Here is a 26,770-nt window from a genome sequence, read left to right as displayed (position 1 = left end):
CAGGTACTGAGTCAATGTGTGGGGGATACAGGTTAGTCGAGGTAATTTGTACATGTAGGTAGGGGTAAAGTGACTATGCATAGATAACTAACAGTGAGTTGGAGCAGTGAAAAAACAAAGGGGGCGGGGCATTTGATGAATTGTTCAGCAGTCTTATGGCTTGGGGTTAAAAGCTGTTAAGGAGCCTTTTGGACTTAGACTTGCTGTGCGGTAGCAGAGAGAATGGTCTAGGACTTCGATGACTGGAGTCTGACAATTCTTTGGGCCTTCCTCTGACATCGCCTAGTATATAGGTCCAGTGAAATACTGGGCCGTACGCACTACCCTCTGTAGCGCCTTACGGTCGGATGCTGAGCAGTTGCTGTACCAGGACGTGATGCAACTGGTCAGGATGCATTCGATGGTGCAGGTGTAGAACATTTTGAGGATCTGTGGACCCATGCCAAATCTTTTCAGTCTCCTGAGGGGGAAAAGGCGTGTTCCCTGTTCACCCCCTTCATGACTTTCTTGGTGGGTTTGAACCATGATAGTTTGTTGGTGATGGAACTTGAAACTCTCAACCCTCTCCATTACAGCCCCGTCAATGTGAATCAGGGCGTGTTCGGCCCTCCTTTTCCTGTAGTCCACGATCATCTCCTTTGTCTTGCTCATGTTGAGGGATGGTGTTGGAGTTGTGCTTAGCCACACAGGCGTGGGTGAACAGGGAATACAGGAGGGGACTAAGCACGCACCCTTGAGGATCAGCGTGGCAGATGTGTTATCTACCCTTACCACCTGGGGGCAGCCCATCAGGAAGTCCAGGATCCAGTTGCAGAGGGAGTTGTTTAGTCCTTGGGTCCTTAGCTTAGCGATGAGCTTTGTGGGCACTATGGTGTTGAACGCTGAGCTGTAGTCAATGAACAGCATTCTCACATAGGTGTTCCTTTTGTCATCTGTGGATCTGTTGGGGTGGTATGCAAATTGGAGTGGGTCTAGTGTTTCGGGGATGATGGTTTTGATGTGAGACACCCACTGAGTGGAAAATCAAATACCTAAAGGAATGCAGGTGTAGCGGAAATTATTTAAAATCACTGTGATTGCTAGCTCTGCCTGAAACGCACAAGCCAAATAGTTCCCCCTTGGACCAGGGGATTTCTCTTTAGTCTACTGGTTGACTTAATTTTGATTCTTGAGCTACCAGGTACGAATCCCACCTGTTAGTCTCATCTATATTCTCCTGGCTCCTCCTATCTTCATGACATTTCAAACTGTCATAAATCTCTGTTTGCAAGAATTACAAGAGACAAGCCAAAGCTACAGAAAATGTTTTATTGAAGTAAAATACTTATGCAAAACAATTATATTCCAACTCATGTTACATGGAGGTCCAGTTTGACTAGCCATGACTAATAAAGTTTCACAGGCACCTATGGAGACGGGTCAGAGTCAGACAGTATGAGTTGATTTCAGAGGAGAGCGAGAGAACCAAAAGAGCTCAAACAAACACATTAGTGATGCGTAGCAAGCACATGGCACATTTACATATCCTCATGATCATCACCTCCAGGACATTTATGGCACTTGGTGTCAAAGGAAGGCCAAGAAGATCATTAGGGACCTCAGCCACACGAGCCACGGTCTGTTCACTCTGCTACCATCTAGCAGACAGAGAAGGTACAGGTGCATCAGAGCCAGGACCGAGACAATGAGAAACAGCTTCTATCACAAGACCATCAGACTGTTGAACAGCCATTACTAGCCGTCTACCTGCCAGGTACTCTGCATGGTGATACTAATGCACCATGTACAGAGAGACATTGAACACTGGTCAATTCATATACTGTTGTTTACTCACTATGTATATAATATATTCTCGACATAGCTCATCCTAATATACCTAATACTGTACATACCATTTTATTTTCAAAATTATAAACTGTCTATACACACACCACATATTCATATTTATATTCTGGATTCTGACACTGCTCACTATCTACTTTGGATTGTTAATTGGACTCGTCCTGACATTTATTTTTATACTTTTTCCATTAGTATTGTATTTGCTAGACATTTTACTGCACTATTGGAGCTAGTAACATCAGCATTTCACATCTCTGTACACGACCAATACGTTTTTATTTGATTATCATCATTATCGACTCCTTTCATCAATCATCATCTCGGTAGCTTCCATTTGGCATGTTAACACAGTAGGACAACAGATCTAATGGTCTCTAGAGACACACACACAGTATGACTAGCAGAGGACAGGGTGGGAAGGCAATTGAGAAACAGAAGATGGTTACATGAATGAAGTCTCCAACCTTCCAGAGGTCCGAGAGATATCACACGGAACGCCAAAGCAGAGCTGCATTACAATGCAACGTTGAAACAAATGTGACATGGATTCAGCTACAATTAATCAGACAATGAAGACTAGTGCTTGGTTTAATATGGTATTTAAAAGGATAATGGACATTGGACACAATATAATTTCAGATACATTTTTTTCACCTCATACACTTGTCAATTCTCTCCCCGTGAACTGTAACAAAGCGTACCTCCTAATTGTGAGGGCTTAGTGCAGTCTGAACATAGTTGGCAAAATGTGAAGAGTATGGCAACAACAAAAAACTGAATATTTGAACTGAAACCAACAGTGTAAGGTAAAAACTTTAAGCACATGGCCAAAAAATAAATACTGAAATAAAATGCGGATGTACAGGTAGATAATGTAAGGAAGCACCTTAATAAGGACATGGCCATTTTGAATGCCTAGCATTAGCATAGCCTAGCGTTACAGTTTAGACTCACAGTAAAAGCTATAAAAACAAGAGTTAAGAGCGCAACATAAAATAACAAAAGCAACAGATAAATATTAAAAGGGTAAGCAAACGTCCCTGAACCCTTAAAGTCAATGTACTGTAACGTGTGTGACACATGACCCTGACTTCATTATCCAGCGCTAGCAGATAATAGCCTTTTCACATAGGAAACAGCTCAGACCATGACTCAATACAAGACAAGCGCTTCATTAGTTTTGACCCATTATTGTGCGCATCCATTACATGGCCAAGAATATGTGGACACCTGCTCGTCGAACATCTCATTCCAAAATCATGGGAATTAATATGGAGTTGGTCCCCCCCTTTGCAGCTATAACAGCCTACACTCTTCTGGGAAGGCTTTACACTAGATGATGGAACATTGCTGAGGAGACTTGCTTCCCTTCAGCCACAAGATGTTGAATGATTTGGCCCGGCTCGCAGTCGGCGTTCCAATTCAGTCCAAAGGTGTTTGATGTCAGGGCTCTGTGCAGGCCAGTCAGTCAGTTCTTCCACACCGATCTTGACAAACCATTTCTTTATGGACCTCGCTTTCTGCACAGGGGCATTGTCATGCTGAAACAGGAAAGGGCCTTCCCCAAACCGTTACCACAAAGTTGGAAGCATAGAATCATGTAGAATATGCTGTAGCGTTGAGATTTCCCTTCACTGGAACTAGGGGGCCTAGCCCGAACCATGAAAAACAGCCCCAGACCATTATTCCTCCACCAAACTTTACAGTTGGCACTATGCATTCGGGCAGGTAGCGTTCTCCTGGCATCCGGCAAGCCCAGGTTCGTCCGTCAGACTGCCAGATGGAAACCCATTTCATGAAGCTCCCGACAAACAGTTATTGTGCTGACGTTGCTTCCAGAGGCAGTTTGGAACTGAGTAGTGAGCGTTGCAACCGAGGACAGATGATTTTTACGCGCTGTGAGCTCCAGCACTTGGTGGTCCCATTCTGTGAGCTTGTGTGGCCTACCACTTCGCGGCTTTCCACAATAACAGCACTTACAGTTGACCGGGGCAGCTCTAGCAGGGCAGAAAAATGTCCTCACTGACTAGTTGGAAAGGTAACATCCTATGACGGTGCCCGGCAATTTCACTGAGCTCTCAGTAGTATGGGCCATTCTAAAGCCAATGTTTATTTATGGAGATTGCATGGCCGTGTGCTCGATTTTATACACTTGTCAGCATTGGGTGTTGTTGAAATAGCCGAATCAACTAATTTGAAGGGGTGTCCACATACTTATGGCCATGTAGTGTATATTGTACTTTGACTTATGTTATATTCATCCTTTTCAGTGCTTTAATTGTTGGTACTCTACTGTATTAACTACGTCATTCTTTACTGAGGTAAAAATTAAGTATCTGTTCTCATCCCCACTGCCAAAACCTGTTGCTTAGTGCTCTCCTGTTGGGCTTGGGAAACTAACTGAGATTTAGACAACCTCCTGACATTCAGAGAACGTTCAGAGAACTCCCTTTAGTACAGTAGCATGTTCACTCATGAGCAGTACCTTACCCACTGGGCACAAACATCAGTTCAACATCTAGTTTTGAGTTACATTTGGTTGAGTTGTCAACTAATGTGAATTCCACACAAAATCTCACCATGTCATTGGATTTAGAATAAAAGTTGGGTGAAAAATCCACTCAGTTTTCCACGTTAATTCAACATCAAGCGGAAACAACATTGATTTAACCAGTTCTTGCCTACGTGGGTACCCACTTTGCTCAACGTTGAGAATTCTAGAAATCGTCAGGGAGGTACTCAGGTCCACTCTCATTGAAATAAACTAACGTTTGTGGGCATGGCGTAGCGTTTGGCTGGAGCAAAGGGTTTGGGTAGCCAGGCAAGAAAATCTCCACAGACCTACGACATTTGCATGCTATCTTGAACATGCACACTTTTTATGATTACATAAGACATTTGTTGTTACAGTAACCTCAAAATGTGGCCAGGGATGTGATACTCATTTTAAAGTTGAATAAATAGTGTTACATTAGTTTGTAAGAGCCTTAACTTTAATCTATTTACTCTATTACAAAAGAAATAGAATTGTTTGGTCGACAATGCAAACAACTAAACATTTAAAGGAAATATCTGCTGCTTGTATAGTTCTATATCGGAGCCACTGGCTTAAATCTATTCTCTAACTTCTATTTTCTGTTGACATGGAGACCTGAATCACACAATTACTTTGTTAACAGATCGACAAGTTAATAGGATATTTACTGTATTTCAAAAATATTTAATTGTGCTTGGTTGTCAAAGCAACCAAAAATAGACATGAATGAGATTTGTCCTTAGATAGTTTCATCCGTGCCACTATCTGGCTTTAATTCCAGTTTGTCTACAAATGTATACTTACAATTTGAATTAATAGGGCTAAATCAGAGGAAACATTAAATGCACTTTAAATACAGTTTGATTTAATTTAGTCATTGTTTAACTTACATTTTTGGTTGAGATGGAGACATGAATCCAACTTTATATTTTACTAACTTGTAGATTCCATTTGAAATCAACCAAAGCTTGAATCATGTGTTGAATTGAAACAATAGCGGTTGATGACTTTAGAAACGCTATATAGGCCTAAATATCATCATTGATGATATATGGTCATATTTCATTTGCTCTGTTAAACCTACCTTGACTTTGATAACAACGGTGAATATATCAACAATCATTCTCACAATAGCACATTAGTAACAATTGATGACAAATATCAAAGTTTAGCAGGGCTTGGTAGAAAAAATCCTTAAGTGCGTCAATCTAATTAACAAACAAAAATCCATCAGTTTCTGTTTTTTTGCATCTCTATCCGCCTATGTCTGCCTCCCGCTCTGCAGTAGAAAATGGCAGAGCGACGGTGTTGTTTGTCAGACCAGGACACATCTCAAAAATCTGTCTTCTTACAAAAACGTCTGAACGGTTTGGCTTACTAACGAATATAACAACTCTATGGAAAGATGAAACTAAAGAACACACTGGTTTTGCTCTATGATCCCCACAAGTGTCACGGGACCGGTCTGAATGTAACCCAGTACCAGTTTAAAAAAGTGAACGGAAGGTTGGAGGTAGTTTTGTGCCAACAATAATAGGGGTTAAATGTGTGTTCAAAAAACAAAAATATTTCCTGAGCTTTCTTATATCTCCTATAAATAGGACAGACACATCAAAACCTTATTCCTTATTCCTGTTTTCCCACGTATGAATGCGTTACTCAATGCGCTATAGTGGTGAAGGCCAAAATCAAGGGGGGATACCTACAGGGGTCCTAAAATTCCAAATCAAATAGTCAAATGATGGATCATTTAGCGAACTTAAAACAATTCCATATGTTAGCTTAGTAGAACACCCCCCCCCCCCCCTACAGATATTACGTTGAAGATCTGATGTTGTTTCAAAGGTATAAATTCAACATATTTAGAAAATTGGTTATGATATATTCCTGTGGTTGAAATTACAACAGTTGATTACTTTTTTCAAATCCAATGTATTTTCCACGTCACAATACGTTGACTTAACCAGTTTGTGCCAAGTGGGTACAGAGTCTAGTGGTTATGGTGACACATGCGTGCACACACAAAAAACGTCAGTGCATTGCAAAAAGAAAGTGTCAGAGGTGTTTCATGGATGCAGAGACAGACAGACAGAAGCCCCTCCCTCTCAGTGTGTAAGCTTGGCTCAGGAGCACATTGTCAAGAGAAATCATACTCATCTTACTTTCAGTCCTATTCTAGTTTCATGGTGGAACTGTTATTGTTGTTGTAACTTTACACCGGTAAAAAAAACATTGCAAAATAAACAAAAGTAGCATAACTTTACACTGTACAGTACGGTATAGACTGGAATGTAGGCAAGTTAATTTGAGAATCACATACGATAACATGATTTGATAATGAGAGACGGGGATGGTAGGAGGAGTTTGAGTCTCTTCCAATTTCCGTCGGAGTGCTGAGCTTTACATTGAGATGGTTTGACCTCTCGGTGACCCCTCCCCTTTGAACCTTCTTCCTCAGTCTGATAGAGTCTCTGGTAAGGAGGGTTCAGAGGGTGATACCATAGTCCCATAGTCTGTCAGGGAGCTCAGTCCCTCAGTCCAATTATAGTCCCACATTTACAAGGAGAATCCCACTGAGTTACACGATGCAGAGGAACACATGAGGTACAGCAGAGGGAGGGAGAGAGAGACGCAGCATGGTCTCAACCTAGACAGGCAGCTTTGTTAGATTTGATAAAATATTGTAATTATAGAGTACCATAAACTATCAAAGGAACCTTGAATGGGAAGGAATTAACCATAAAAAATATTTGGAGGATGAAAACAAACCGGTTTGGTCATAAGTGCATCGCTTAATTAAACTCAAGTGCTCCGTGACAAACGTGTAGCCATCTAGAGGATGTCATGGTAGAGGAAACTCCAGGCCATTCTCGGCTATCCACGTCTTACGAAAATGGTCATTTCTTACAACTGAATTACTGTATTACAATGCAGTTTTTTTTGTTTGTTAATTCACTTCTCTAGCTCATAATATGGTTGGGAACTAACATGCTTTCTACCTAAACTCAGATTCATTGGAAGACACACTTCGGACGCGAGTGTCACAAATTATACACTTGTTTGGACTTACATATGCAGTGTTTAGTCCTATCCATTTGGTTTATATCAAGTGTCTCTAGATTGAACCCTAGAATGTACATAATGTATCACCTCATACCAAAAGTTCACCTTCGTCTCCCATTTCCTTTAAGCCTACAGTTCACACAACATTCCTAATTTGATTGCCTAGAATTACATGACGTAAATACAAATAAAATATAAATATAAAAATAGTTGTGGACGTACACTTTTCATTCATCCCCCATTCAGAAACACTTAGCAGTCCGAGCACGGTCGACACTTTTTTAAAAGAGAAAGAAAAGCTACACTATCAACAGATTTGGGGGGGGGGGGGTGACCACAGCAGTTTTAGGCTTACCTGTTGTTGCCTCCTATGATGGGTTCTGAATAATGATCACATTTAAATGACATGGACTTTATGGCTATATACTGAAAATATACATTCCAATATTTATATAGAACTATCTTAAAGATACAAATGTGCAAAATTTGTAAACAAATGAGATCCTTGGTGTGATTGGTTGGAGGGAGCTCAGTCACAGCCTGGTGGGCTCCTCGTCACTGTCGCTGCAGTTCCCACAACAGTCCTGACAGGGGGTGATACAGAACAGATTCATCAGGAGGCCCAATAAGAAGTTAATGAGGAAAACATTGGAGCATAGATAGACAGGACACCAATATGTATGCTTCAGGAGCATGATGTACTACAGTACCCGTACTGCTCGGTGTGAGATCTTACACGGTGGGTGCATGGTGGGTTATGTAGTACATAAATGCTAAAATGGGTGTATTCTGGTTTATAAAAGAATCCCAGTCGTCAATAAGAATACATACACTTACAGCCAAAAACATGGAGAGTCAATGACAAACAATACTGAGGCTTTCTGTTTAATAAGGTCGAGGAGCTCACCTGTCTCCCAAAGAGCCTCTGCAGCAGCCCTTGTTTAGGTGGTGGCGAGGGCTGTCCTCTCCAGTCCAGGTCTGGGGGAACTGTCCCGTCTGTGTGAAACACATTGAGCTCCTGAAAGCACTCAGACTCGATCATCTGGAAACAGAAGAAACAACATTGATCGCAACATAAACCTAAAATCGTTTGATAAAAGGGGCATATCAGGGTAAAGGGGACTTTGAGATGCGTACCAAATGGCACCCTATTCCCTACATTGTGCACTAATTTTGACCAGAGCCTTATGAGCCCTGGTCAAAAGTAGTGGACTACATAGGGAATATGGTGCTGTTTGGGGTAGAACCCAAGTGTTTTTTTGCCAGGCCACTGACCAGCACATTAGTATGATAAAGGTGAAGGCCATCTTGATAGGACAGGGAAGTGAAAGCATTTAAAAATAGAGCTGATTTGCCCAGTTTCTTTGTCTGACATAGCTGATAATTAAATAACTAAAAGTGTTTTAAAACAGGCTGATGCCAAATCAAACCACGGCAGTCATTTTTCCTTTTGGTGCATGCGTGTGTGACCTCTGACCTCCATCTGCCAGGGGATGGACACGCTGCCTGTGGACACTTTACAGTAGAAGGAGTCATCTTTGGGCTCCAACTCCACCCCCTTGACCGTGGAGAACTGCTCGATGTCCAGTACGTCCTTACAGTAAATGGCCTGGGGCTGGGGAAGCAAACAACATTGTATGTCTACTGTATGCACTGTACATTTGTGCTCTGACAATGCCTTAATTACTCTTGAGGGTATTAATGTCACATGGTATATACAGTGGGTATCATAAGTATGAATCTCCACTGAATTAACATTTTTTTTGTCAATCTACACAAAATACTCTGTATACTCTGGAAGATTTTTTTTAAAGACTAATGAAAAATACAACACTAATATACAAAAGTATGTGGACACCGCTTCAATTTAGCGGATTTGGCTATTTCAGCCACACCCATTGCTGACAGATGTATAAAATCGAGCACAACCCACGCAATCTCCTTAGACATACATTGGCAGTAGAATGGCCTTACTGAAGAGCTCAGTGACTTTCAATGTGACACCGTCACCTTTCCAACAAGTCAGTTCATCAAATTTCTGCCCTGCAAGAGCTGCCCCGGTTAACTGTAAGTGCTGTTATTGTGAAGTGGAAATGTCTAGGAGCAACAACAGCTCAGCCGCGAAATGGTAGGCCACACAAGCTCACAGAAAGAGACCGCTGAAGTGTGTAAAAATAATCTGTCCTGAGTTGCAACACTCACCACCGAGTTCCAAACCACCTCTGGAAGCAACTTCAGCACAATAAATGTTTGTCGGGAGATTCATAAAATGGGTTTCCATAGCCGAGCAGCTGCACACAAGCCTAAGATCACCATGCGCATTGCCAAGTGTTGGCTGGAGTGGTGCAAAGCTCGCAGCCACTGGACTCTGGAGAAGTTGAAATGCGTTCTCTGGAGTGATGCCAGGAGAACGCTACCTGCCCGAATGCATAGTTTGGTGGAGGAGGAATAATGGTTTGGGCTATGCCCCTTAGTTCCAATGAAGGGAAATCTTAACCCTACAGCATACAATGACATTCTAGACGATTCTATGCTTCCAACTTGGCAAGGCCCTTTCCTGTTTCAGCATGACAATGCCCCCGTGCACAAATGCAAGGTCCATACAGAAATGGTTTGTCAAGAATGTGTGGAAGAACTTGACATCCCTAGCCGCGTCCTCAGAGCAGGCGCAGACCAGCTGGCTGGTGTGTTTATACGGACATATTCAATCAATCCCTATCCCAGTCTGCTGTCCCTACATGCTTCAAGACGGCCACCGTTGTTCCTGTTACCAAGAAAGCAAAGGTAACTGAACTAAATATCGCCCTGTAGCACTCACTTGTCATCATGAAGTGCTTTGAGAGACTAGTCAAGGATCATATCACATCCACCCGACCTGTCACCCTAGACCCACTTAAATTTGCTTACCACCCCAATAGGTCCACAGACGATGTAATCCCACTGCACACTGCCCTATCCCATCTGGACAAGAGGAATACCCTATGTAAGAATGCTGTTCATTGACTACAGCTCAGCATTCAACACCATAGTACCCTCCAAGCTCATCATTAAGCTTGAGACCCTGGGTCTCGATCCTGTCCTGTGCAACTGGGTCCTGGACTTTCTGATGGGCCGCCCCCAGGTGGTGAAGGTAGGAAACAACATCTCCACTCCGCTGATCCTCAACACTGGGGCCCCACAAGGGTGCGTTCTCAGCCCCCTCCTGTACTCCCTGTTCACCCATGACTGCGTGGCCATGCACACCTCCAACACAATCAACAAGTTTGCAGACGGCACAACAGTGGTAGGCTTTATTACCAACAACGACAAGACGGCCTACAGGGAGGAGGTGAGGGCCCTCGGAGTGTGGTGTCAGGAAAATAACCACTCACTCAATGTCAGCAAAACAAGAGATGATTGTGGACTTCAGGAAACAGCAAAGGGAGCACCCCCCTATCCACATCAACATGACAGCAGTAGAGAAGGTGGAAAGTTAAGTTCCTCAGTGTTCATATCACAGACAAACTGAAATGGTCCACGCACACAGACAGTGTGGTGAAGAAGGCTCAACAGCGCCTCTTCAACCTCAGGAGGCTTAAAAAATGTGGCTTGTCACCAAAAACCCTCACTCACTTTTACAGATGCACAATTGAGAGCATCCTGTCGGGCTGTATCACCACCTGGTACGGCAACGCCCACAACCACAAGACTCTCCAGAGAGTGGTGTGCACAACGCATCACCAGGGGCAAGCTACCTGCCCTCCAGGACACCGACAACACCCAATGTCACAGGAAGGCAAAAAAGATCCAAGGACAATAACCACCCGAGCCACTGCCTGTTCACCCCACTTCCATCCAGAAGGTGAGGTCAGTACAGGTGCATCAAAGCTGGGAAAGAGATAGAAGCGTTTTTTCAATCTCAAGGCCATCAGTTTGTTAAAACAGACACCACCAGCACAGAGGCAGCCTACCTACAGACTTGATATCATTGGCCACTTTAATAAACGGAACACTAGTCACTTCAATGCCACTTTAAAAAAGTTTACATATCTTGCATTACTCATCTCATATGTATATAACGTATCCTTCACTATCTATTCTTTACCATCTATTGCATCTTAGCTGCTCTGTCACTGCTCATCCATATATTTAATACTTATATATTCTTATACCATTCCTTTACCAGATTGTATGTATTAGGTTTTGTTGTGGAATTGTTAGATACTGCTGCACTGTCAGATCTAGAAGCATAAGCATTTCACTACACTCGCAATGACATCTGCTAACCATGTGTATTTGACCAATAAAATTTGATTTGATTTGACTAGCCTGCACAGAGCCCTGATCTCAACCCCATCGAACACCTTTGGGATGAATTGGAATGCCAGATGCGAGCCAGGCCTAATAGCCCAACCTCACTAATGCTCTTGTGGCTGAATGGAAGCAAATCCCCACAGCAGTGTTCCAACATCTAGTGGAAAGCCTTCCCAGAAGAGTGGAGGCTGTTATAGCAGCAAAGGGGGGACCAACTCTATATTAATGCCCAAGATTTTGGAATGAGATGTTTTCGACAAGCAGGTGTCCACATAATTTTAGTCATGTACAGTGATTAGATAAGTATTCACCCCCCTGAGTAACATGCTAGAAACACCATTGGCAGTGATTACAGCTGTGAGTCTTCTTGGGTAAGTCTAAGAGCTTTGCACACCTGCAATATACCTATTATTTTTCAAGCTCTGTCAAGGTGTTAGGGGTCATGGCTAGACAGCTATTTTCAAGCAGATTTAAGTCAAAACTAACTTAGCCACTCAGGAACATTCAGAGTCTTATTGGTAAGTAACTTCAGTGCACAGTTGGTTTTGTGTTGTTGGTTATTCTCCCACTGAAATGTGAATTTCTCTCCCAGTGTCTGGAATACAGCTGTTTAAAAAAAAAACTTTATTTAACTAGGCAAGTCTGTTAAGAACAAGTTCTTATTTACAATGACGGCCTACCAAAAGGTCTCCTGTGGGGACGGGGGCTGGGATTACAAATATTAAATACAAATATAGGACAAAAACACATCACGACAAGAGAAACACCACAACACTACATAAAGAGAGACCTAAGACGACAACATAGCATGGCAGCAACACATGACAACAACACAACACGGCAGCAGCACAACACCGTAGCAGCACAACACATGGTACAAACATTGGGTACAGACAACAACACAAAGGGAAAGAAAGTAGAGACAACAATACATCACGCGAAGCAGCCACAACGGTCAGTAAGAGTGTCCATGATTGAGTCTTCGAATGAAAAGATGTAGATGAAAGCGGTCCAGTTTGAGTGTTTTTTGCAGCTCTTTCCAGTCGTTAGCTGAGGCGAACTGAAAAGAAGAGTGGCCCAGGGATGTGTGTACTTTGGGGACCTTTAACAGAACGTGACTGGCAGAACGGGTGTTGTATGTGGAGGATGAGGGCTGCAGTAGATATCTCAGATTGGGGGGAGTGAGGCATAATGTTTTTTATAAATAAGCATCAACCAATGGGTCTTGCGACAGGTATACAGAGATGACCAGTTTACAGAGTAGTATAGAAGCATTGGTGGCAAATCTGATGGCCGAATAGTAAAGAACATCTAGCCACTCGAGAGCACCCTTACCTGCTGATCTATAAATTACGTCTCCATAATCTAGCATGTGTAGGATGGTCATCTGAATCAGGGTTAGTTTGGCCGCTGGGTTTAAAGAGGAGCGATTACGATAGAGGAAACCAAATCTAGTTTTAAGCTTTGATATGTGATGAGAAAAGGACAGTATACCATCTAGCCATAGTCCCAAGTACCTGTATGAGGTGACTACCTCAAGCTCTAAACCCTCAGAGGTAGTAATCTCACCAGTGGGGAGAAGGGTATTCTTCTGACCAAACCACATTACCTTTGTTTTGGAGGGCAGAGAAAGCTTGTTGGAAACTAAGAAAGCTTTGTTTAAGAGCGTTTAACACAAAATCCGGGGAGGGGCCAGCTGTGTTTATTAAGACTATCATATGCATATAAATGGATGAGACAGCTTCCTACTGCTTGAGCTATGTTGTTAACTAATACAGGTTTTCCACTAGGATTTTATTTTTACCCCGAAACATTCCCCAGTCTTTGCCGACGACAAGCATACCCATATCATGATGCAGCCACAGTCATGCTTGAAAATAAAGAGGCAGTGATGTGTTGGATTTGCCCCTAACATAAGGCTTTGTATTTAGGCCTTGTTTTTTTGTAGTATTACTTTCTGGGGACCCCATTTCTTGCAACCCCACCACACCCAAAATCTAAATGACAACCTTAAAAATCTGTAAATTTTCCATTTTTATATCAACAAGCTTAAATTCAGATCATTTTGATCTCTTATCAAAATGAAAAGAATCAAATAAAATACATTTACTCAACAAAATTGCATGTTTTAAATTAGCTTTCTCAAAAACGTTTATATATTCCCATACAATAATCTGTTTTCTTAACATTCTTTTGTAGTTGAAATTTTGCTGACCCCAAAGCAGTTCTCCTGTCGCAAACCCTGACTTTGAATAACACTGCTTTGGAGAGACTGATGGCGTTGACGGAGATGGCAGCATCGTGACTAGATCTTAGGAGACTTTGCAGTATTTTGTTTTCTTATGTACTATTTTTTACATTATTAGCTCAGGAAATGTGTCATATTACATACATAAAGGGCGCTTTTTGAGATTTGCTGTATGATCGATGAGAAACTCCATATTGCAAATGTACGGTCCCTTACTAGACGTCCGCGAATGTTTGTAAAATTCGCCGACTGCAGCAGGCCGTGCACCGGGGCCAGATCTTCCGGGAAGTAATCGAACGAAGTCTCGGACCTTCGGTTTCCGTTTAATACTTTTTTTAAATTTTGGTAATTTTTCCGCCAGATGGCGAATGGAATCAAATGTACAAAACATCCCCAATCACGACATGGCTATTTCTCCTAAACTGAAAAGACCTCGAAGACGAAACTTGGTGAGCATAGGTTTGGACTAATGGGCTGTTAGCCCCGAAAAAGATGGCGTTGAGGACTCAAGGCTTTTTGAGTTAAGGCCATTTGTCTGGGATTAAAGGTCAAATTAAAATAGAGCGCTAATTTGACTGCTTCACGTCAAAGTACATGAACCAACGGTGTCAGGAAAAAAAGAAGCAGCCATTTATCTATCGTAATTTAAGAGAAATCGTACAATGTACAATTGGTGATGCTAAAAAAAGTGTTTCCACCCCCAAAAAAGTTAGATCCAGTTTGGCGTGTTCAGACAAATCCGTTAAGGTGGGTTTCGGAGCTCTGCGAGATTTCTGTGATTTTCTGAAATCACACACTCATTCAACCCTCTGTAAATCAGTCAGTTAACATAGACCTAAAACTCAAAATTCTGTAAGAGCCTACCCCAAAGAGGATATGTGTTCACTTTCAGCTTCCTGTGTCAACCGGAAGTGCCTTAAATTGGGGTCATAGGGGCTGTTTCGAAGGGTTAAAAAGGTCAGATCTTTTCAAAACTTCATGTGTGTGATTAGGCAACCCTCATGAACTGTAAATCAGTCATTTCTTCCAACAGATGTCAAAGAAAAGCTCTCACACACAAACACAAAACAGCAAGGATGGAGTAACACAGTGAAGGGCTTAAAGACACACAGAGGCTACAATGGCATTACCATAATCTCTCGTCTGTGCTGAGTTCAATGAGATGCCCCGCTTGACCGTAGCTCAGTAGGCCCATAATGAAGCCTGGCTCTAAATTTCAGGTGCTTTTGGGTGACAGCGGGATAACCGTTAGGGTTAGAAGCACAATTCAACCACAGGAATGTTCCTAAGGTCCTCCCGATCTGTGCAAGCCTAACCTTGACAGTGTGGCATTAACCCTTAACAGTGAAAACAGGGTTTTTTCATCTCACAGATTACAATGCCATCTCTCCCCATAGGAATACATTGCCTGCTCCCCTAAATTCAACCAGAAGCCTATGTGGGTTATGAATGTCGTATGAACCAGTCTTCGATGACAATTCATCAGGCCACTATGAGCTCTACCTGTGTTGATTCTAAGCTTCCTGGAGCAACCGGAAGTGGTTAAATTTACCCTGAAGGTGTTTTGATATACCCAACCTGCATATTGTGAAAACACTGCATTCAACCCCGTGTAAATCAGTCAATTCTTAACGTAAAGATTTTCACCAAATTGACAGTCTGAAATCAACACCAACAAGCGATGGAGAGAAACCATAATCACTGCCCGGCCATCCCGAGTTCATCGCGCCAGTCAATTTCGCATTCCTGCAGTATTTTTGAGCATGTCAAATTCGTGATGGTAAATGCCCAATGAAACATTGCAAATGGACAGCCGTGCGCCTGGTGATTGGAATGGGTTACCAGGAGCACATTTTTAAACTTTTTTTTAATGCCTTTAGGGAGGGGGTCTACGGTTGGGTAGGGAGCACACCCCACCTGTGCCCATCCAAAAGGGGGTGCCCCTGGTCATTTTGGAGGTTAAAAAAAAAAAAAATCATAAACAAACAGTCCCACTGCTCCCTCATCATACATGACAATTAGACCATCTATGTTGATTCAAGGCTTAACATAGTGCTATATATCATTTGGGCAGTATACATGCCATTTGGACATGGTTCACTGACCTTTGGGTTTGTAAACCGACTTCCTATGATCGTACATGGCAAATGGACATAACATCCTGATTTGGCACTTTCAATACTTTCCTATTGCATTTGAACATTTATGGCATTTGGCAATGGTTCACAGACTTTTGACTTCCTATGAAATCATATAGCAAATGGACAAAACATCTGTCTTATGGACAATTAAAAGAAATATGACAAAGTATGTTCATACAGTTCTTATACATGTATAATTGACCAAATAAAAAATAAAAAATCGAAAGAATTTCGAAAAATGGTCCAGAAAGCACTTTAATTAAGAGGGTGATAAGTTTTTGAAAAAAAAAATCTCAAGATTTTACCCTTTGGTCTTGACGTGCATTTGCAATATGAAAATTTACCGTGGAGCGCGCCCGCCATCTATTGGACTTTTGCGGTGTGACACTTGGCATTTGCAATACGTTTTTGAATGATACGACGTCCATTTGAGTGGTATTGTACATCGTGTATATGCTTCGTACGGTGCCAATAAGTTCCCATTCATTTTTGTCCATTTCATGGGAGTATTCCCTTACATACAGCCGGGAAGAACTAGTGGATATGAGAGTGGTGGTAACTCACCAGAACTACCAGCATTATGATTTGAATGACATACCGCTTTCCCGGGAACAGGCTCAGATCCCTGTCATTTGTATGAAGAGAAGGCAGAGAAAAAGGGTCCGGAGGGCGGGCTGCCTTCTAAGAATTCATAGGCGATTGAATAAACCCTCACTGCCTTTCATCCTGCTAGCAAACGTGCTATCTTTGGAAAATAAAATCGATGACCTATGTGAAAAAGGGACATTAAACTGCAAAATCTTATGCTTCACGGAGTCATGGCTGAACAACAACATTATCAACATACAGCTGGCTGGTTATACGTTGTATCGGCAGGATAGAACAGCGGCATCTGGTAAAACAAGGGGTGGCAGACGATGTAAATAACAGCTGATGCACAATATCTAAGGAAGTCTCAATGTTTTTCTCACATGAGGTAGAGCATCTCATTATAAGCTGTAGACCACACTATCTACATAGAGTTTCTGTATTTTTCGTAGCTCTCTACATACCACCAGAGACTGATCCTGGCACTAAGACCGCACTCAAAGAGCTGTATTCCGCCATGAGTAAAAAGGAAAATGATCACCCAGAGGCAGAGCTCCTAGTGGCGGGGGACTTTAATGCAGGGAAACTTAAATCAGTCTTATCAAATTTCTATCAGCATGTTAAATGTGCAACCAGAAGGAAAACAAACTCTGGACCACATTTACTCCACACACAGAGACGCATACATTTGCAATTTGGCAAATCTGACCATAATTCTATCCTCCTGATTCCTGCTTACAAGCAAGAATTATAGCAGTGACTAGATCAATAAAAAAAAGGTCAGATGAAGCAGATGCTAAGCTACACGACTGTTTTGCTAGCACAGACAGGAATATGTTCTGGGATTCCTCCGATGGCATTGAGGAGTACACCACATCAGTCATTGGCTTCATCAACAAGTGCATCGATGACGTCATCCCCAGTGCCTGTACGTACATACCCCAACCAGAAACTATGGATTACAGGCAACATCTGCACTGAGCTAAAGGCGAGAGCTGCCGCTTTCAAGGAGGGGGTTCTAACCTGGAACCTTATAAGAAATCCTGCTATGCCCGCTGATGAACCATCAAACAGGCAAAGCGGCAATACAGGACTAAGATTGAATCGTACTACACCAGCTCTGATGCTCGTCGGATGTGGCAGGGCTTGTAAACCATTAGACTACAAAGGGAAACACAGCCGAGAGCTGCCCAGTGACGAGAGCCTACCAGACGAGCTAAACTACCTCTATGCTCGCTTCGAGGCAAATAACACTGAACCATGCATGAGAGCACCAGCTGTTCCCGGAAGACTGTGTGATCACACTCTCCGCAGCCGATGTGAGAAAGACCTTTGTACAGGTCAAAATTCACAAGGACGCAGGGCAACCAGGACGTGTACTGCGAGCATGCGCTGACCAACTGGCAAGTGTCTTCACTGACATTTTCAACCTCCCTGCTCGAGTCTGTAATACCAACATGTTTCAAGCAGACCACCATAGTCCAAGAACACTAAGGTAACCTGCCTAAATGACTGCCGACCCATAGCACTCACGTCTGTACCCATGAAGTACTTGGTCATGGCTCACTTCAACATCATTATCCTAGACCCACTCCAATTTGCATACCGCACCAACAGATCCACAGATGATGCAATCTCTATTGCACTCCACACTGCCCTTTCACACGTGGACAAAAGGAACCCCTACACTGCCATTCAAAAGTTTGAGGTCACTTAGAAATGTCCCTGTTTTTTAAAGAAAAGCTTTTTTTTTCCATTAACCTCTCTGGGATCGTTCGGGAAGCTAGCGTCCCACCTCGCCAACAGCGAGTGAAATTGCAGGGCGCCAAATTCAAAACAGAAATCTTATAATTAAAATTCCTCAAACATACAAGTATTTTACACCGTTTTAAAGATACACTTCCCATTAATCCAACCACAGTGTCAGATTTCAAAAAGCCTTTTCAACGAAAGCAGAACATATCATTATGTTAGGTCAGCAACTAGTCACAGAAAGCATTCAGCCATTTTCCAACCAAAGAGAGGTGTCACAAAAAGCAGATATCACTAACCTTTGACGATCATCAGATGACACTCCCAGGACTCAATACATGTATGTTTTGTTCGATCAAGTCCATATTTATATCCAAAAACCTCAGTTTTACATTGGCGCCGTTTTCAGAAATGCCTCCAAAACATCCGGAGAGCCACATCAAATAACAGAAATACTCATCATAAACTTTGATGAAAGATGTTTTTCATTTTTCACTTGTTCTTAATGCAACCACTGTGTCAGGTTTCGCAAAAGCACAATATTTAATCATCTGAGAACAGCGTTCAGCCATGAATGCAAGCCATACAGTTACCCGCCAAATTGTGGAGTCAACAAAAGTCATAAATAGCATTATAAATCTTCACTTACCTTTGCTGATCTTCGTCGGAATGCACTCCCACAATACATTTTTGTTTTGTTCGATTACGTCCAAATACCTCTGTTTTGTTCGCGCGTTTAGTTCATTATTCCAAAGGCACAATGCTCGAGTGCAAAATCCAGACAAAAAGTCAAGAGTTCCATTACAGTTTGTAGAAACAGGTCAAATAATGTTTACAATCAAGACCCTTAGGGTATTTTTATAATAAATCTTCAATAATATTCCAACCGGACAATAGCGTATTCATTACAGAGGAAAAAGAAGGCACTGCGCACCCGTGTGACCGCGCAGTAAAAAAATGATTGGCCTCAGCCTAGTCCACTTGTTGAAACATCTCTTATTCGACACCCTTCCACAATAGAAGCCTCAAACAATTTTCTAAAGACTGTTGACATCTGCTGGAAGCCTTGGGAAGTGCAATTTGGCCACAGACACAGCATATTGGATAAGCAATCAAGTAAATGAAACTACACTGCTCAAAAAAATAAAGGGAACACTAAAATAACACATCCTAGATCTGAATGAATGAAATATTCTTATGAAATACTTTTTTCTTTACATAGTTGAATGTGCTGACAACAAAATCACACAAATGATCAATGGAAATCAAATTTAATCAACCCATGGAGGTCTGGATTTGGAGTCACACTCAAAATTAAAAAGTGGAAAACCACACTACAGGCTGATCCAACTTTGATGTAATGTCCTTAAAACAAGTCAAAATGAGGCTCAGTAGTGTGTGTGATCTCCACGTGCCTGTATGACCTCCCTACAACGCCTGGGCATGCTCCTGATGAGGTGGCGGATGGTCTCCTGAGGGATCTCCTCCCAGACCTGGACTAAAGCATCCGCCAACTCCTGGACAGTCTGTGGTGCAACATGGCGTTGGTGGATGGAGCGAGACATGATGATGTCCCTGTAAGCACAACCCCCACCTGTGACCGTCGGGCCCTCATACCACCCTCATGGAGTCTGTTTCTGACCGTTTGAGCAGACACATGCACATTTGTGGCCTGCTGGAGGTCATTTTGCAGGGCTCAGGCAGTGCTCCTCCTTGCACACAGGCGGAGGTAGCGGTCCGGCTGCTGGGTTGTTGCCCTCCTACGGCCTCCTCCTCGTCTCCTGATGTACTGGCCTGTCTCCTGGTAGCGCCTCCATGCTCTGGACACTACGCTGACAGACACAGCAAACATTCTTGCCACAGCTTGCATTGATGTGCCATCCTGGATGCTGCACGACCTGAGCCACTTGTGTGGGTTGTAGACTCCGTCTCATGCTACCACTAGAGTGAAAGCACCGCCAGTATTCAAAAGTGACCAAAACATCAGCCAGGAAGCATAGGAACAGAAGTGGTCTGTGGCCACCACCTGCAGAACCACTCCTTTATTGGGGGTGTCTTGCTAATTGCCTATAATTTCCACTTGTTGTCTATTCCATTTGCACAACAGCATGTGAAATTTCTTGTCAATCAGTGTTGCTTCCGAAGTGGACAGTTTGATTTCACAGAAGTGTGATTGACTTGGAGTTACATTGTGTTGTTTAAGTGTTCCCTTTATTTTTTTGAGCAGTGTACAAACCTCAGATTTCCCACTTCCTGGTTGGATTTGTCTCAGGTTTTCACCTGCCATATGAGTTCTGTTATACTCACAGACATCATTCAAACTGTTTTAGAAACTCCAGAGAGTTTTTAATACTAATACTAATTCAATACTACTAATAATATGCTTATATTAGCATCTGGGACAGAGTAGCAGGCAGGTTACTCTGGGCACCTTATTCATCCAAGTTACTCAATACTGCCCCCATCACCAAGAAGTTAAAATAACAGCAAATTGTTTCGAAATACAGTGTAGACATTGATAATGTTGTAAATGACTATTGTAGCTGAATACGGCAGATTTTTTATGGAATATCTACATAGGCGTACAGAGGCCCATTATCAGCAACCATCACTTCTGTTCCAATGGCACGTTGTGTTAGCTAAACCAAGTTTATAATTTTAAAAGGCTAATTGATCATTAGAAAACCCTTCACTGAACTTCTGGAGAGAGTTTGCTGCACTGAAAGTAAAGGGGCTGAATAATTTTGCACGCCCAATTTTTCAGTTTTTGATTTGTTAAAAAAGTTTGAAATATCCAATAAATGTCGTTCCACTTCATGATTGTGTCCCACTTGCTGTTGATTCTTCATAAAAAAATACAGTTTTATATCCATGTTTGAAGCCTGAAATGTGGCAAAAGGTCGCAAAGTTCAAGGGGGGCCGAATACTTTCGCAAGGCACTGTATATATATATTTTTTTCACTTTTAAGGGATACCTTGGGATTTTCTCAATGATGCCATTATATACTTCCCCAACCCGTGGATACAATTTTTGTGTGTCTGTGTCCAGTATGAAGGAAGTTAAAGGTAGTTTTGCGAGCCAATGCTAACTAGCATTAGCGCAATGACTGGAAATCTATGGGTATCGGCTCGCAGACTTAAAAATGGTATCCACAAGTTCATCTGACTCTGGGGAAGTAGATAAAGGGCCTCATTGTAAAAATCCTGAAGTATCCCTTTGACATTATGGAGTATTTTGTATAGATCAATGACCGAATTACATCTATTTCAATCCTACTTTTTAATGCACTAAACACATGCGTGCACACACGCAGTCACATCAAGTGGAGGCAGCTCATTCATTCGAACCAAGACGACTACCATATAAAGACAAAAAGGCTAGATGTTTCATGTCATGACAACATCACTACATGTGCCACTTGAAATCTAAATTTTGCATTATGAAGGATGACGTCTGTACATTGAACATATTGGACCACAGTGTGTTTCCTTACATCAGGGGTGAAGGGGGCCTTCAGCCTGCCAGCCTTCAGCCTTTTAAAGTTGATGGATCGGAAGATGTGGTGGGCCTTCACCTCCGTAGCACCCTCCCCCTGGCAGCCCAGCCTCTCACTGGGCTCTTTGGCCAGCAGCTGGGCGGAGACAAGAGTGAGAGATAGCAGTGTTACTAGGCAACAAAGTAAATATGTTATGCTGTTAAATTGATGAATGATTGACTGATCTGCTGTATAGACCCAGTCGCTAATAGATAAAAATGTTGCGACCATGCCCATCTGTGGGGAAATCAACATGTGGTTACCTAAGTTACCCCATTGGCTCACAGCATAAACTTGACATTTTCAAAGCAATTTTCTTGTCTGCTTGTTTTAGTTCATTACAAAACTACATTTAAAGAAAAGTGTGTCTAAAGATTCAACATTGCCTGCTCCCTAGCTTTCTCCCTACTTAGAAAAACGTAATATTGTACCGCTTCCCTCATTCCCCTTTTCATGACGATGCTAGCAGCCACTTGAGAGTGAGTGCTAGTTAGCAACCGACCGGAACATTAGGCTAGCCAAGACCAACAACACAAACAAACGGACTATACAGCTACAAGTAGTGAGTGGAGTTAAACGGGCTGTACAAGTTAAATGTCTTACCTGTGATTAAATGTTTTCCACACACACACATAGCTACGTGTAGCCTACGCATCCTCGCATTTACCACACCGAATAGCCTCAAGCCACAGGGCTCTTCTCGCAGGCTCTATTTCCTTACATGGGAGCATTGCAAACTGTGGGTTGGGATTTTTGACCTGGCTACATGTACATTTGAACAACACAGCAGCTTCTCGGCATATTTTGTTGTTTCTGTATAACATCGACGACGAAGTTGCCTCTTACAATGAGGGTCAATAGGAAAGAATGTTGGTTTTCCCCAATTTATGGGCATGGTCGAGGAAAATTCCTTATTATTATGTGGATACTGACTGGGACTATGTGTTTGGAGTTTGTTTTCAAATCATCAAAGACAACCTTCTGTGCTTATATTAGAAGTCATAAAAAACTGAATAAAAGCGTCCTTCATCCACGTACGTCACGAATGCAAATGTTTTTTAAACATGACGCTGCCTTCACAAATAAAAGTCACTACTATAAAGATATATTTTGATATGCAAATGCCTGTGCCAACAGACAAAGCGTGATCTCATGTTGTTGATAATATGTCCGGTACCATTTTGCAGAGGGACTTGGTGTCCTCTGAGAACTTGTCTGAGTACTCCTCCTCCACGTCTCTGACCAGCCTCTCCACGTCCTCACGTTTAATCTTCTTCTTGCGCTGCTGGAAGGGAGACTGGCCCTCGATCATCTCATACAGCAGACAGCCCAGCGCCCACCAGTCTGGGCTGAATGTGTAGCGCTCATTTTTAACCACCTCCGGAGCTGACACACACACACACATTAGGATGACAGGCAAGCATACATACGTATGCGCACACAAACAGACACATGATTACAAATAATTTTAGAAGCATTTACGTAATACTTATGACTTTATGAATGTCGTTGTTCATTTATACTGAACAAAAATATAAATACAACACGCAACAATTTCAAAGATTTTACTGAGTTACAGCTCATAAGGAAATCAGTCAATTTAAATCAATTCATTAGGCCCTAATCTATGGATTTCACATGACTGGGCAGGGGGGGGGGGGGGGGAGTCATGGGTAGGCATAAGAGGGTAAAGGCCCACCCACTTGGCATTAAGGCCCATACGTTTTTCCCACAAAAGGTCTTTATTACAGACATAAATACTCCTCAGCACAACCCCAGCACCCCTCAGACTATCCCGCAGGTGAAGAAGCCGGATGTGGAGATCAAGGTCTAGCGTGGTTATACGTTGTCTGCGGTTGTGAGGCCTGTTGGACGTACTGCCAAATTCTCTAAAACGAGATTGGAGGCAGCTTATGGTAGCAACAGCTCTGGTGGACATTCCTGCAATCAGCATGCCAATTGCACTCTCCCTCGAAATTTGAGACATCTGTGGCATTGTGTTCTGTGACAAAACTGCACATTTTAGAGTGGCCTTTTATTGTCCACAGCACAAGGTGCATCTGTGTAACAATCATGCTGTTTGATTAGCTTCTTGATATGCCACACCTGTCAGGTGGATGGAATATCTTGGCAAATGAGAAATGCTTAATAACAGGGATGTAAAGAAATTTGAACAACATTTGAGAGAAATAAGCTTTTTGTATGTATGGAACATTTTGGGGATTTTTTATTTCAGCTCATGAAAGAATGGGACCAACACTTTACATGTTGAGTGTTTTTGTTCTGTGTATATTGGTACTGTTCATTATACAGTACAGGAACAGTATATGAAAACAATATGTTGAATATCTTTTGTTGAATGTACTTACCCATGTACCCAACGGTGCCAACCCGACCCTTGATGGTCTCTCCCTCGGGCACGTGGACAGCCAAGCCCAGGTCTGATATCCGGATATGGCCTAAAGGAACACAACACACACCGTGTTACAGTACACTGCCTAATGCTGGAACAGTTAACCTTATTTCAAATGACATGCTATCCCACAGACGATGCATACCAATGGAGATCCCCGAGTACGGGCCAATCACGACACAACACAACAAGACACATACAGTATTACTTAGCATACCCTTCAATCCGATGTCATTTGACAGGCTATCTCCAGTCTGGAGTCTGGACAAGAGACTATGCATATCAATAGAGGGCTTCCTTTGGTCAAAGCAGATCTCATGAAAGCCATGTACTGTGGAAACCTTATATATTTTGTTTTGCTAAAGAGCACCATTCAGTGGTAGCAGGCTTCACTGACAACCTTGAGAAAGCAGGAGCCCCTATCTCGAGACAAGTCTTTTCATAGACAATCTGCTCCCTCTATTGGTGAATAACAGAATGGCAGCGTTGGTTCACACAAGCAGTAAGGTCTGGTTACAGAGAGCTACAGTGTGTGTGCAGGCTTTTGTTCCAGCCCATCACTAACACACCGGATCTATTAATCAATTAATTATCAAGACCTAGATTAGTTAAATCAATTATTTTAAAGTAGTGCTCAGCTGGAACAACAAGGTATACAGGCTATTGTTCCAAGACCAGGGTTGGTCTCCAAGACCAGGGTTGGTCCATTAGAATATTGATTTACTTGTATACAAGTGGACATTCATATTATTGCTCTCTACTCACCATGGTCGTCCAATAGTATGTTCTCAGGCTTCAGGTCCCTGGAAGAAGAGATAAATACCAGGAGTTATGAAACTAAGAACTAACTTTTATCGCCTCCAACAGCATTGTGAGCAGCTGAGGGACAGATTTACAAAACTTTGACAAGCTCTCCATCGCTCCTTCTCTCTTTGTTTCTCTCTACATCTTACTACTTATTGTTCTCCCTCTCCCCCCTTTCTTAGAATCTACATATTGCTTGCCATCATTCTCCATCTCTCTCTCTCTCCCTTTTGAAAACATGAAGCGCTCTCTCTTTCTCTCCATCCTCCCTTGTAAGCTGATACTTGTGTAAACACTAAATATGCTCCATAAAGTTCCTGCAGTCTTGTAAGTAGAAAGCTGAGTACCCGCTAAACCATTCCCCTAGAACAGCCTTGTGTGAGTGAGTGAGTGAGTGAGTGAGTGAGTGAGACTGTGTGCAGCCTGACCTGTATACGATCCTCTCTCTGTGCAGGTCCTCAAGGCCACAGGCCAGCTCGGCAGAGTAGAACACAGCCCTCTTCTCCTCGAAGCCGGCGTCTCCCATGTGGTAGATGTGGAACTTGAGGTCTCCTCCGTTCATCAGGGTGAGCACCAGACACAGAGCATCCTTCGTCTCATAGGCGTACGCTAGACTCACCTCCATGAGAGACAGACAACACGGTCATATTCATTAGGCACCAAACAAAAGAAAACAGACTTAAACAGGGAGGGACTACCTGAACTTGTACAATAAGCGCTTGTTTTCGCTACATTCTGTTATGGTGTGCCCTAATGAATACGACCCTGGGCTTAGAGACCCGTTTGAAGCTATGAGTTAAGAGAAGTAGAGGAGTGTGTGTGGGAAACAGAATGAACATCTAAGTCCACTTTTGGCCAGAACATTGGATCACTGACTGATGGATGTCCAAATAAAATAAGTCTAAAATGGATTGTGTGGGGTCACCTGAAATGAAAACAAACCCCACTGAACCAAACCCTGGTGTTATCTTTTAATTACTAGTGTTGTTTTTATTATTATTACGAGCTATCACACAGTCGTCTGGAAGAGCCATCTAGACTCAACTGGTCAAAAGTGTTTATGTTGCGGTCAACAGTTGAATTCGATGAGTTCAGACATCTTGACATCTTTGGTCGAAATATGAGTAAGTGGTGCAGCATAATATATTAATGTAGATCATGTACTGTATACATTAAATATATTACATATAGTGTACATACAAATAGGATTTTTAGCCCCATTTTTATTTATTTTTTCAAACTTATGAGCGACTCGATCTATTTTGTTCATCTTTTCTCTAAATAAGCTTTGTTGGACAATTTAAGGTCAATACACTGCATTTCAAACAGTTAGGAATAACATAATGTAATCTAAATCAGGGCTTGAAAAATTATACCAAGGCTAAATATAAGCCTTCCACAAACAATACCTACTAATAATTACATTATTTTATCAAAATATACTGAACAAAAATATAAATGCAACATGTAAAGTGTTGGTCCCATGCTTTATGAGCTGAAATAAAAGATCCCTGAAATTTTCCATCCACACAAAAAAGCTTATTTCTCTCAAAT

The 26,770-nt window shown here is 42.3% G+C and overlaps 1 protein-coding gene across 1 annotated transcript in view; it reads right to left on the bottom strand.

Moving 5' to 3' along the window:
- Positions 1-1,288: 1,288 nt before the first annotated feature.
- The window catches only part of LOC135548635 (G protein-coupled receptor kinase 6-like), a 58,070-nt gene continuing 32,588 nt past the window's right edge, over positions 1,289-26,770 (bottom strand). Inside the window, exons 9-16 of the mRNA XM_064978438.1 lie at positions 25,645-25,835; positions 25,178-25,215; positions 24,369-24,458; positions 23,177-23,385; positions 21,958-22,095; positions 8,919-9,056; positions 8,349-8,483; positions 1,289-8,025 (exon numbers count right to left, since the gene is read on the bottom strand). Of these exons, the coding sequence (XP_064834510.1) occupies positions 7,975-8,025; positions 8,349-8,483; positions 8,919-9,056; positions 21,958-22,095; positions 23,177-23,385; positions 24,369-24,458; positions 25,178-25,215; positions 25,645-25,835 (990 nt within the window). The 3' untranslated portion in view covers positions 1,289-7,974. The remainder of the gene's footprint in view (positions 8,026-8,348; positions 8,484-8,918; positions 9,057-21,957; positions 22,096-23,176; positions 23,386-24,368; positions 24,459-25,177; positions 25,216-25,644; positions 25,836-26,770) is intronic.

Source organism: Oncorhynchus masou, chromosome 11, assembly GCF_036934945.1.
Source record: "Oncorhynchus masou masou isolate Uvic2021 chromosome 11, UVic_Omas_1.1, whole genome shotgun sequence".
NCBI classification, from domain to species: Eukaryota; Metazoa; Chordata; class Actinopteri; order Salmoniformes; family Salmonidae; genus Oncorhynchus; species Oncorhynchus masou.
Note: the sequence above shows the minus strand (reverse complement) of the source record. Positions and strands in the feature narration are given on the sequence as shown.